Here is a 12,463-nt window from a genome sequence, read left to right as displayed (position 1 = left end):
TTCTGATTCCCGGATGGCTGCTCTATCCACTGAGCCACTTCTGCCCCACTTTACAACTTGTAGAGTATGGGCGGCTAATTTAGCAAACTAATTATGTGGTCATCTCTTCCTCCAGTGATTGTATATTACAAAGCCTGTGCTGTTATGATTACCCTTCATTATGTGTAAGTTGTGTATTATGACATCAGACCAAAATGTACAACTTGAGAATGCTCTTTGTGAGTAATTATGGCACCACACAAGCAGACAACCCTTACATCACCTTAGTGGTGTGTGTTAGGGCCATTGTGACAGTCGAGTGACAGAGGGCATGATCTCATAGTTGGCACAAAGCCTTTCAAAGGAGGAGAGCTGGTGACTAATAGCAGGGCTTAGGAATGGAGTTGAGATGGAAATGTGTGGGGATCTGATGCCCCCTTCAGGCCATTTTGATGTACTGTATCATTTGGCATAGTGGTACAGAACATGTTTGAATGGAGTGAGTGGCATGATTTCAGGTTTATTTGCATACATTGTGTTCAGGTAAACGTTTTAAAAAGTACATTGCATTATCAAAAACTTGACATAAAAAAGTTAACATCAGATTAAAAACCTTGTTCATTCGTACGATTATACAAGTTTGAAAAGTCTATTTAATTAGAGGTCCCTGGCTGCGACACAGCTCAAGTGACGGGACACCATTCATCATAGGCAGCATTCACAGGAAATTATTCAGGAGGTTACTACAAAACAGCCACCCGTCCCAAGAGTTTGTAATCCCCTGTCTCCTTCACACAGCGCTGGTCGCTGCCTGCAGCGGTGCTCTCTGTGGGTGGGAACGAGCGTGGTGCCTCTGGGCCTCATGCTGTTGCTCCTGCTCGCGGTAGCGCTTCACTCCACGGATGGTCTGGAACGTCAGCACGGTCCCAGCCGTATACAGTATGGTCGTGATCAGGCCGAACAACGCCACACCGGCATCAGCCCCACCCACGTCGCAATTCATCCACGTGTAGCCGTTGCGTGCGTAGAGCCTCTCGCGCTTCTGACACACATCGGTGGAATTGACCTTGATGATGAAGTGCAGGTACAGGCCGACGGCCACCACATACACCACCGCCCCCACTGCCTGGAACACCAGCGCCCCGATCAGGATCTTCCAGGACAGCATGTGCGCCGGCTTGTTGCCAGACACCACGAAGAGGAGGGACATCACCCCGAAGGTGAGGCTGAAGGAGATACCTCCGTAAATGCCTGGCGCCCTCATCTGGCTGTACTGCATGTCCAGGTCTCGAACCTGCTGTAACTCTGTGCCCTGCATGTTGAAGTTGGAGTTGATGTTGAAGCTAGTCATCCCACCCATGGCAGACATACCGGATGTCACCATCTGAGCTGCCACTATGCAGACCAGCACCAGTGCGTTGGTTAGCACAGAGCAGATCAGCACAATGCCTACGGAACACACACACACACACACACACACACACACACACACACAAAAGAAGCTCTCACAAACTAAGATTCCATTAACCTACCAAAAGAAAAAAGCTTTTGTCTCATTATGCCTGATTTACAATTAGTTGCGAAGTGGAGTCTCTCACACAATGGATAGATCTACAAGCTCACAATACATTGCATGATGCATTGTGAGCTCATAGATCTGCTGTTTTCTGTTGTGCAACCAAGTATAAAATAGCCTTTATGCTTGACAATGGTCAAAGTATGTGATTAGTATGTCTGTCAATCTACGATGGCAGGTTATCGGCCCTCTCCCTGGTCCACTCAGTGTCATGTTACTACCTTGCCTGAAGTGACACAGCACATGAACACCGGTTTGTCCAGTTGCTTGACGGAGGGAGTGGGGAAGGCGGGAGGCATCACTGGGAGGGAAACCTAAACCTCTGTGTGTGTGAACCTCTGTGTGAATTCTGCTTAGAACAGGGGAGTTTTCATTTTAGCTCCATCCAATGTTTATCAGAGGAGCATCATGTTTTCTTCGTATTATGCGTTCTACATTGTGAATCTCAGCTAAATGCAAATTAGGCATTAAGGCATACATGCTGCCAGACAGTACAGTAGCCTACATCCAGTTACTCCCTACATATTTCTGCCCAACCGCCTACCTCTCCTAGAGCATATGTTACTGCAGCTGGATTCACGATGCTCTTCTCGTTGGACATCCCGATCCCGTACATGTTTGCGAGGTGGTGGTGGTGTGGAATCTCTGTAGTATGGGGGACGAGAAGAAGACCTGTTGAGTGTCAAATTGAAAGAGTCAGGGTGAAGGTTAGGTTTAGTAACTTGAGATGGAGAGGAGGAAATCGGATTAATAAATGACTATGAGTTAGAAAATTGGATACGGTGACTACATTCCAAGGAAGGTACAGGTCAATACAAAAACTGCTAAGAGGATATAATCAGAAAAAGCACTAGTTTACATCAGGGTCCTCCATTTTCAATGTAAAACTTTTAAAGACATACAGATATATACATCTATGGAAACACACACACACACACACACACACAGTTAGAAAAAGGGGAATACGTTAGCAGTATAGAACGTGTACCCACACGTTATTATCAGCTATCTAGATCTTGTTAGAATGAGAACTCCTATAGACGAGAGCTATGTCAGTTACCTATGATGATTCATATTATAATGACAAAACAGCCAACCTGTCACTGGGTGAATGTCTCTCATCATGTGGGTCGGGGTCCCGGTGATGTCTGTCCCCGTTTCTCTCTCGGTTCCTGTCCCGGTTTGTACGGGGCGGGTGGCTCATACCTGTTGCGGAAAATGCAGCCACTATAGTTACGAGACAAACTACTTTTGATCGTTTTAATTTAAACGCCTCACAGTCACAGACACGAAATCTGACCAGCGCAAGATACCGACAAATATCACCTGTCTAAACAAAACACAACCAGGTTTAGGCCAAGCTATCCCTTTCAAAAGTAAAAACATGTTGATGTTTCTACTGAAGTGAACCGATTTAGTGAGCAATCTACCGCTTAATTAAGATAACGTAATGTATCGAAAATGTAATAGCCACCAAGTAGAACTTACTTTCAATGTGATCTTGCTGGAATCAAATCAGTTATAAGTCCAACAATTATGGCATTTTGATGAAGTAGTTGTTTCAAAAAACACCTTTGGTCCTACGCTGCAGGTAGACAAACAACTCCACCCACCGAGGCAGGAAATACGACGGAAGTAGCAGCAGGTGGGCAGTACTTTCATTTTAATGCTCAGTCAAAGAATCTCTTTAGGTCAGTCCAGTAGGCTTCCCTAAGAAGTTGTTGGCTAAACGCTCTTTCTACACGGAGAAACAGATTCTGGACTATGTTCAAGAAATGACCAACGGCCCAACGCGACTGAATTGGTCGCTTTGTCTGATTGCGGTTCCAGTCCCATCCCTGCTATAAGAAGCCACTGTTTGGGTGGTTTGACAGTAAACACGAACAGCTGTGTATCTACCCGCCCAGGAATGCTGGGATGAACAAGCCCCCGTAACCCCTTCATTTATGGCATTTAGGCCTACTCTTTGCGGGTGAATGTGTTGGTTTGTGCAAAGAAGTATTGTATTACATTAATAGTGGCCCACTCAATTGGGGGATACGAATAAAAATTCCACAGCCCACTAGTCTGTCTGTGTCAAATTAAATTGAGCTATAGGCAGACTGAGAACAGAACACAGATAGTGAGAGTGAATAGGCTATAGCTAGTAGCTCAGTGGTTTATTCATAAATGCTTTACAGTAGCTTTATATAATAGGATGGTACAGTTATTCATAAGACAGACAGGGCTATATGGATAGGCCTGCCGCCTGCAGATGGGAGGTGTGGACAGCCTGCCACTGCCTGTGCCACATATGACTGACATCCCATGTACAGTACAGCCTGCTTAATAATAACTGTTCTTACTCACACCATGTGTCATCAAGTTGATCATGTGTTTGTGTTCTCTGCACATACACTCCTATCAGGAAACTACCTGTATGTCTAGCCTACAGTTTGTACTGTAGTGCATTATGCATCTCAGTGACATCATTATGCTTTTGTCTGTTGCTGTCCTGTTTTTCCATACTTCTTTATTGATTTTGATTGATTGAAATATTTATTAACAGTTTGCAGAATTACAGTACAGTTAACAAGACTGTTAACTGTGAGTGGACGACCCAATTAAGCATTACACTTGTTTACAAGAGGGTTCACCTTGTTTAATTCATCAAAACATTTAGAGACATACAAATAGACACTTCTATATAGTCAAAGGACGGAACAGGAATTCACATGCCTTCTGGTCACAAGTGTGGTTTGTGCAAATGTATATTCTATGTTTAAACTTAAGAACATGTGACACTGACTTAGCGGTAGTGCAATCGTGCTCGTGTACAGATGAGTCATTCAACAGAATGTCCAGTCACCATCCTTTAAGAAATTTTTAGTAGAAGATTCAAAAATCACACCGCTGTTAACAAGCCAAACCATGTGGTTGAATCCAGGAGGGCCTGTCTGACCAGGTCAACCGGGCTTAAGAAGGTCTGCATACAAGGGCCTTCAGCTTCGTAAGGGCCACATTCAGCCAGCTGAAAGAAATACTGAAGATTAGGCTAATGTGGTCACACCTTTTGCATTGTGTGACTTTAAAGGGACACAAAAAATATGACGTTTAGAAGATTTAGAAGAACTTACTTCCTGGACTACATGTTGTCTCAGGCTGTAAAACAGCCCTACCCCTATCTACAAGGAGGAGCAGTGCATGCACTAAAGCATTATGGGAAGTCCAGGAAGGAAGTGAGCCCAGTGCCCACGGCTCACTGCTAAAATATCTAAAACCACATATTTCACACATAAAGACCCCCAGGAAAGTGTTCTAAATCTTCTAAATGTCATTGACATGCAAAAAGGGTGAATAAGTGTCCCTTTAAGGCAAGCTTATCCATATATTTGACAGAGCCAATACTTCTCTACGTATTATTCTATGTTATCATATAGACAAAATACAGTTTATTACTGTTGACGATGTTATTACATTAGTGGGGAAAATTACAATTTCTAAAATGTTGAATGATGTCACTTATCTGACATAAAGAGAGTTTTTGGAGACACTGCAATATTATGCCTGAATTTCTGAATAAATCCAAATTCAAACATGTAAAATATGTGGCTGATGATGCAGTCTCTGCAGAGAATATGATAAAATGGTTGAGATAACAGCAAAAACATTTTATAACAACATGCCCCCCCCCACAACTGAGGACAACATTTTAATGTTGATGTTGGAGTCATTACATAGGCTATGTGCTCCTGCACAATATTGTATGCATTGTCAGAGTAAAGTGATCCATCCTTGCAAATCCCACTGGCACCACCTAAAGCTGGGGGAGGACTGACAGGAGGTGGGGATTAATGACCCCTGGCTCTTTTTTCTTCCTACAGTTGTCCTGGGTTGCAAAAGGCTCTGAGGAGGAATTTGCCACCCTCGAGTGGTTTTGGCTTCCGTGTAGCTGGTAGCATGGCATGCAGGGAAAGCCCTTCATGGGTACAGTGGGTAGAGATTTAGGGGACATGGCTTCTTCAGTGTTGCAGGCCCTGATACTGTATGGATAAAATAAACATATTGCCTGGTCTGCAGCTGAATGGAGGACAACAAAAAGAAAGAGGAAGGAATCTTACAAGGAATCTTGTATTTCAAGCAGATCTTAAGAAGCAACATTAAATTATGATTATATCCTGAAGTCAAGGTGACGATCATTTATCATTTGGGTTCACGGCTTGATTGACTGAATACTTTTTTAGTCAAAAATGCAAGTAAATGTACTAATGTGGCCATATGCAACAATGTCTGCTTCATATATCTGTCACATAAAATATATCTACTCAGTTGTACTATTGTAATTTCGCACCTTGATCAGATGGGCAGTGAACTGCCTAGACAGCTTTTGTTGTAAATAAAAAACAGGTGAGAAGTTATTGAACAAACAATTTAATTGACAAAATAAAGTTTCAAGAGGGAAAACTTACGAAAGTATTTGTAAAATTTGATAGCTGAATAGTATTCACATTCTTCAAAAAATACAAATAGAATGAAAACACACACAATACTTAATGTTGGAATTCTATTTAAATCGCAGCATAGCTGCTATTTGCTATTGTTTTATTTGCACATCAGGCCATAAGTCTCCCAGACACAAGTTGTGGCAAATCTGCACAGATGTGTTCATAAAGGTGTCTAGTTGGGGTACCATTATCCAAATTTCATTATACTTTAAGTAGCATGTGACATGTCAAACTAGGGGGTTTTCATGATGCTGAATCCATTCCAAGCATTAGTTTTGCACGAAAATATTCCTTGGGCTCAATTCGGCCATAGCCACTTGTGCTGACCTCATCACATTTGTGATGACGGCTATAGGCCTTTTTAGGCAAAGGAGTGTTTTTTGTGCAAAACTAATGCTTGCAATTGTTTCAGCACCATGGCTTGTGAAAACTACCGGCTACCGCCCTCCTGTGGCAACACCTGTGGACACTACGGGCACTCGCCTCCCAGACTACAGGGTAATGACTTGTTAACCTTTTTTGGTATACATTTTGTTTTGTATCAAATCCTTTTAAATAGTAGCCTACCGGTATTTAAATAAATAGCTATATTGTAACCTGCACTGCAAGGTAAAAGCAATTTGGCATATACACACACACACACAATGATTCAAAGCTGCAAGGCTTGCAGGCGCAGCTTTGAATCAGCTATATGCCATATCATCTAAAAGATTTCATTGGCTCTTTACAACCACGTGTCAAATCAGCAAAATAGAATTCACATGCTTAACTATAGTATAGCGTCAAAATACGATAGCCGATGTTTTTTGGACACCTCTATGTTTATTATGAAAAATAAGTCATATTAAAGCCTTGTGAAGTTGTGACTATACCGACTATACTGCCAGATACGACATGGAACCTAAACCTATATTCAACCCCCCGCTGCACCAACGGAGACACCAGTTTGTAGTGGACTTCATCAAAAGGAACAACACCAAGAAGGTGTAACACACACACACACACACACACACACACACACACACACACACACCCAATCCAATCCACTTTATTTATATAGCACGTTTCAAAACTCAAGAGTTTACAAAGTGCTGTACAGGAGAAAATAAAAACAAATGCACTACAGCTACCACTGTACCACACAGAAAAACAACAGCTAGAAAACAAAGTACAAACAGTGAAAACAAATGAGACAATACAGAAAAACAGCAGAAAAGCATCACAGTGAGACAAACATATACAAGGACCGAAGGAACTCAAGCGGGATTAAAAGCCAAGGTATAGAGGTGGGTCTTTAGGCGAGATTTAAAAGTCTCGATGGAGGGGGCCGATTTGACGTGGGAGGGGAGTGCACACACACACACACACACACACACACACACACACACACACACTCCCTAGCCCTGGCTACTGGTCATATTTACAGTACTAGGTATGGAGGAAACACTGTCACTATCATGAAATTAAACTAGATATGGCCTAGCCTACTTGACGAGTAGGATTATTGTGATTAACTTTTATTGTGTTTTTGGCATTGAACATTGGAAAATATGAATGAAAACGGGGCCCTTTAGTCTACACTTGTTTGCCTTAATTTAGACTTACTTTGTAAACAACTTGCACAGGGCAGATATGACAATTGCCGAATAGTCTCTTAAAGTGTAAAAAACTGACATATTTAATCATTCATAGTACTCTACTTTCTAAATGTTTCAAAATGAGTGGAAATAGTCGATCTGGGTGTGAGCTTGTAGATGTGCTATTTATGTAATACATTATGGGGGGGGAAATAAAGCAAAAAAGCTGATTATTTCGATTTATGTAAACATTGTGACAGGCCTATAGGAACACATCATCATCATCATAATGATAAAATGTGCTTGTGCTCTCAATAGGTGGTGGATTTGGGCTGCTGCGACTGTACACTCCTACACAGGCTAAAATTCCACCGTGAAATTGAGCTTCTCAGTGGAGTAGACATCAATGGCGAAGTGATGAAGAAAAAAATGTAAGGTTGTAACTTACACTTACCGTATGTTTCACCTCTGTTTTCTGGACTGTTTGGGAACTTGGGACAGTGTGCCCTCTGAGTAAAGGGAAAAAACTAGAGATGGATAGCACACACTGGCTCCCCGTTTCAGCCAGGATCGACAACATATGGTCCTGCTAACCATATCGATGTCGACCGGTCGATGTCGATCGATGTCGACCGGTCGATGTTGATCGAAAGGCGGAAATCACCCGTCGCTCCCGACACGCGTTGGGACTTTGCAACTAAATATGCAGAAAATAAGGAACTATAGGCCTATGTATGTCTTCCTTTCCTGTCTGCAAGTAGCTGTTTGGTGCAATGGGAGATTATAGATGTATTGTTTTTGTTTTTTTAATTAAGGCGCAGTCTGGCACCCCTCCCAGCTGATTATCTCCAGCCAGGGGATCGTCCTTTGAGCATTGAGCTGTACCAGGGCTCAGTCACACAGAAAGATAGCCGCCTCAGAGGATTCGATCTAGTGACCAGCATAGAGCTGTAAGTGGTCATTCATACAATGTTACCCAAAAAAAACCCTATACTTGGTTAGGTTCGGAAACCCAGATGTTTTTATTTCCAGGAAGAAATAATACTTTTTGGTTGACCGCAGTATTTGGTTGATACTACATCAAGTACAGTATGTGATGAAAATAGCCGATCCACAATCTCACAATGGGTTGTTGCATTGTTACTTAGTTGCAAAGTAATATTGTGTTGTGTGACCGTGGCTATTTTTGGGTGACAGTTCAACATATATAACGTACTTACGCACAACATAAGTCATGTCTCTCGATCTCTCTATTTTTCCAGCATAGAGCATCTCCAGCTGGCTGATGTGGAGCTCTTCTCTGAGGTGGTGTTTGGCTTTATGGCCCCAGTGTCTGTGATTGTCACCACCCCAAACTCTGAGTTCAATCCCCTACTTCCAGGACTGGTAGGCTTCAGGCACTACGACCACAAGTTTGAGTGGACCAGAGCCGAGTTCCAGACCTGGTTTGTTATTGTTCTATTAAAAGTTCTATCGTTTCAGATACCGTTGGCAGAAAGTGATGAGAACTATACATGTGTGGTACACCAGAGTGCATTTGTTGGACTCAAAACCCACACTATTACAAATTTGTGGGGCATTTCCCAGCCTGTGGAAGCCCAAGTAACTCAAGAGCAATAAGGCTTGAACTCCTTGTGAACCACACCCCTGCTGGTCAATGAAAATGTAGAGTGATTTAGAATGGAATTCTATCTTTCCTCAGGGCTCTGAAGGTGTGTGAGGAGTATGGTTATGAGGTGTACTTTACAGGGGTAGGACAGGCACCACCAGGAAAGCCGACAAATGTTGGATTCTGCTCCCAGATCGGGGTGTTTCAGAGGCTCTGTAAAACAGAAAATGCCTGTGTCATGCCCAGCAGTGATGTAGATGAAGTGTTTTCATACACTCTGGTGAGTCATTTTATATATCTCCCTGCAGTTACTGATGTTTTTAGAGCTTGTACAGTTCATAGATAAGACATTTCAAGGCATATACACACAGAAAACAAACTTTGATTATGAAGACATACTTAACGGGTCATAAGAGGAAGCATGAAGACTACACGACTACATTTAGCAAATAAATGGCATTACACTAACATACATACATATCGATTTATAATGCTGCATTGTGTCATCACAGATTTGCGGATGGGATGACCTAAGAATATATTTGAATATGGTTCTAATCTTCTGCAATTGTTTCCATCCCATGTCTTTGTCATTAGTTGTACAGTGTTGCCTATCCTAGTCTCCGTGACAACAACATCTTACAGGGTGTCGTGGTGAATGAGGTGATGTACTGGACTGAGCGACTGAGGAGAGAGAGGATGGAGGAGAGGACCAGAGAGGCGGATGAAGATTCTCAAGTTCAAGGTAAACTTTTTTTGTGGAAATTTGTTGCACTGGCAGCTGTAAATACAGCCATGAACAATCAACACACAAACAATACTCACAGGAAAAATAGAATGACACTGTTATTTAAAGGGCAAGTGGCAGCGGGGATAAATCTGTCCTTAAACCTATTGGTCGTGCATCTTGGTAGATTATGTCTGTGACCAGATACTGAATATGGGGCCTTCTTAGTAGTTATGACTTTGTACACTTTGGAGAGCTCATTTAGATGTGTCTGCAATCTTATTGCACATTTTGTAAATTTTGTCTAGGCTGTTGTGACCCAAACCAGTAAAAAAAAGAGCTTTAAACAGATTCAGACAATTTATGATGTGCACTTTGCATGCAGCAACAGGCAAGTTGTCCAATTCCCTCCAAATCTCGGCCATGGGTCTGGCATTTCAACAGCCGGCTACTTTTCTTTTTTATAATATTTGTTTTATTTGGAAAGTGCATTGTAGTACATACATCATTTCAACAAAACGACACAAGAGCATTTCCCAAGATTTTCTTCTTTTCCTTTTTTCCCCACCCCTCTTCCCTCCCTCATCCCCCCTCCATGCGGCACCATCTCCAATGTCTCTGTATAGTATAGTCCTTTTTCTACAGACATCGAGTCCACACAGCCGGCTACTTTTCATACGGTTTTCTAAGAAATGTTAGGTTACATTAATTGACATTTTTAGCCACTAGGTTGCCCAGAGGCTAGAGCCAATGAGAAAGAGTTGTGCCTCTGTTCACACCATCAGCCCACAAAGTAGTGTTTCCGACTTCTGTATCTATCTGTTTTTTGTCTCTGTCTGTTTCCTGGGCATATTTTGGGTGCTGTCCAACTGAAAGACCGCAAACTCTGTGTCCCCCATATGACCCAGAGGTGTGCACTGCCAATTCGATCGGACCAATGGTTTCCGAGACCCCCCCCCCCAAAAAACCCACCACAAATATCTTATCTGTGTATCTGTTTCTCTCCCATTTAATCCTTGTTTTTTGCTTAGCTGGTAGGCATGATGTGATTGTTCCTCTGGTCCAGTTATGGTCGTGTTGTCCCAAGGTCAAAGACCTGTGCGGAACCCTCAGCCACTTCACACAGCTCCTGCTGGACCACCCCCTAGTCACACTGACACAGGATGCCACTGCTGTGCTCGTCACTGACCAGCGTCAAGGTACCAAACTGACTAACACAGTGATTCTCAACCTGTGGCCCCCTGGTGGGCGGTGAGGATATTGCAAGTTGTTCCCCAACTAATATGGTACAATAACAATGTGAAAAACAAAGAAAATAACTGTTTTCATTGTGATACTGATGTTAGTTCCATTGATCCAAGCCGCCATACAAATAAACATGCTCTATAAATACACTGTGGGGATTTTCCATTGGGTCCTGATCCACAAAAGGTGGTTAAGAATCATTGGATATACAGTATGAGTGGGAATACAGTAGGTATCCATGCATTATCACTGTTACTGAAGTCTTTACATTGTTAAATAATGGAATTTACTACAATAACCTAACAAGGATATTTTGACCCATAGCCAACATAAACAGGACATGTAGGCCTAATCACTAGAATCCTAAAAGTAAGTAGCCTTTGGAACCAAGGGTTGCCAAGCCATAGGGCAGTAGCCCATCTCGTCTGTGTAGCATGAGGCAGCTTGATGTAAAAGACAAGTACACCCCTGGATATTGATGGTATGTTGCAAGGATTTACCCCCAATTCAACCCATGATGCTGATTGCCAAGCAGGGAGGCATTGGGTCCCATTTGTATAGTCTTTGGTGTGACCCAGCCAGGAGGATTGAACCAATGATAGTGGCTCAGGGGTAGAGTGGCCGGATGGTAACCGCAAGGTTGCCAGTTCGAAGTGTCCTTGAGCAAGACACTGAACCCCTAATTGCTCCTGGTGTGCTGGTTGGTGCCTTGCATGGTTTCCGCTGCCATCAATGTATGAATGTGTGTGTGAATGGATTGCACAATCTCTGTAAAGCGCCTGGGATAAAGGCGCTATATAAATAACCCATTTACCATTTTATATGGGTTTGGGTTATAATCCTCCAAGGCTAATATTAGTGGTAAATGTTAATGTGTGAATGATTTAATATTTCAAATATTATTCCACACATTGTCTTGTTTAAATTCATTTGATTCCTCTGGTTTATGTTCCTAGATCAGGAGGATGCTGAATATGAAGATTTGGAGGATACTGGATGTACAGAGACTGGACAGTACTTCCTCAGTGCCATCCAAGAGGATGACTGGGAGTCAGAGCTTTGAATTTCTGGGAGATAACCACTTAAAAGTTAAACCCTGTAGTTGACAGGGGTGCCCCGGGGCTCTGTTCAAGGTCTGCTCCTTGCCCACCCATACCAGTCTCATCACTGAAAATAGCCCATCTACAAACTCACACGTCTTGCTCATGAAAAACCATTACCCTTCTTCCCACTCAATTTGGCTGGCCATATGCTCGTTACTGTCTG

General features: G+C 42.6%; 2 protein-coding genes across 3 annotated transcripts; one reads left to right on the top strand and one right to left on the bottom strand.

Moving 5' to 3' along the window:
- Positions 1–489: 489 nt before the first annotated feature.
- On the bottom strand, positions 490–3,297 carry LOC308319625 (MARVEL domain-containing protein 3). Of its 2 annotated transcripts, none has more exons than XM_080769731.1 (4): positions 3,044–3,297; positions 2,653–2,761; positions 2,100–2,200; positions 490–1,428 (listed from the first exon to the last, which is right to left on the bottom strand). In XM_080769731.1, exons 2-4 carry the CDS (start codon positions 2,757–2,759, stop codon positions 770–772), a joined length of 867 nt encoding a protein of 288 aa, XP_080625857.1. In that variant the 5' UTR covers positions 2,760–2,761; positions 3,044–3,297; the 3' UTR covers positions 490–769. The 2 variants fall into 2 exon arrangements, with proteins under 2 accessions (XP_080625857.1, XP_080625856.1); XM_080769730.1 differs by having other exon boundaries at positions 2,100–2,227; positions 3,044–3,294.
- A 3,636-nt stretch (positions 3,298–6,933) lies between these two features.
- henmt1 (HEN methyltransferase 1) lies at positions 6,934–12,260 on the top strand (the record flags this gene model as incomplete). Its single annotated transcript, XM_080770523.1, has 8 exons — positions 6,934–7,023; positions 7,935–8,047; positions 8,432–8,566; positions 8,879–9,061; positions 9,319–9,505; positions 9,823–9,970; positions 10,984–11,151; positions 12,154–12,260. The coding sequence occupies 8 exons, from the start codon at positions 6,934–6,936 to the stop codon at positions 12,258–12,260; spliced, it is 1,131 nt and encodes a 376-aa protein (XP_080626649.1).
- Positions 12,261–12,463: the final 203 nt, after the last annotated feature.

This window comes from Protomyctophum bolini, assembly GCF_963924005.1.
Source record: "Protomyctophum bolini genome assembly, chromosome: 8".
In the NCBI taxonomy this organism is placed as follows: Eukaryota; Metazoa; Chordata; class Actinopteri; order Myctophiformes; family Myctophidae; genus Protomyctophum; species Protomyctophum bolini.
Note: the sequence above shows the minus strand (reverse complement) of the source record. Positions and strands in the feature narration are given on the sequence as shown.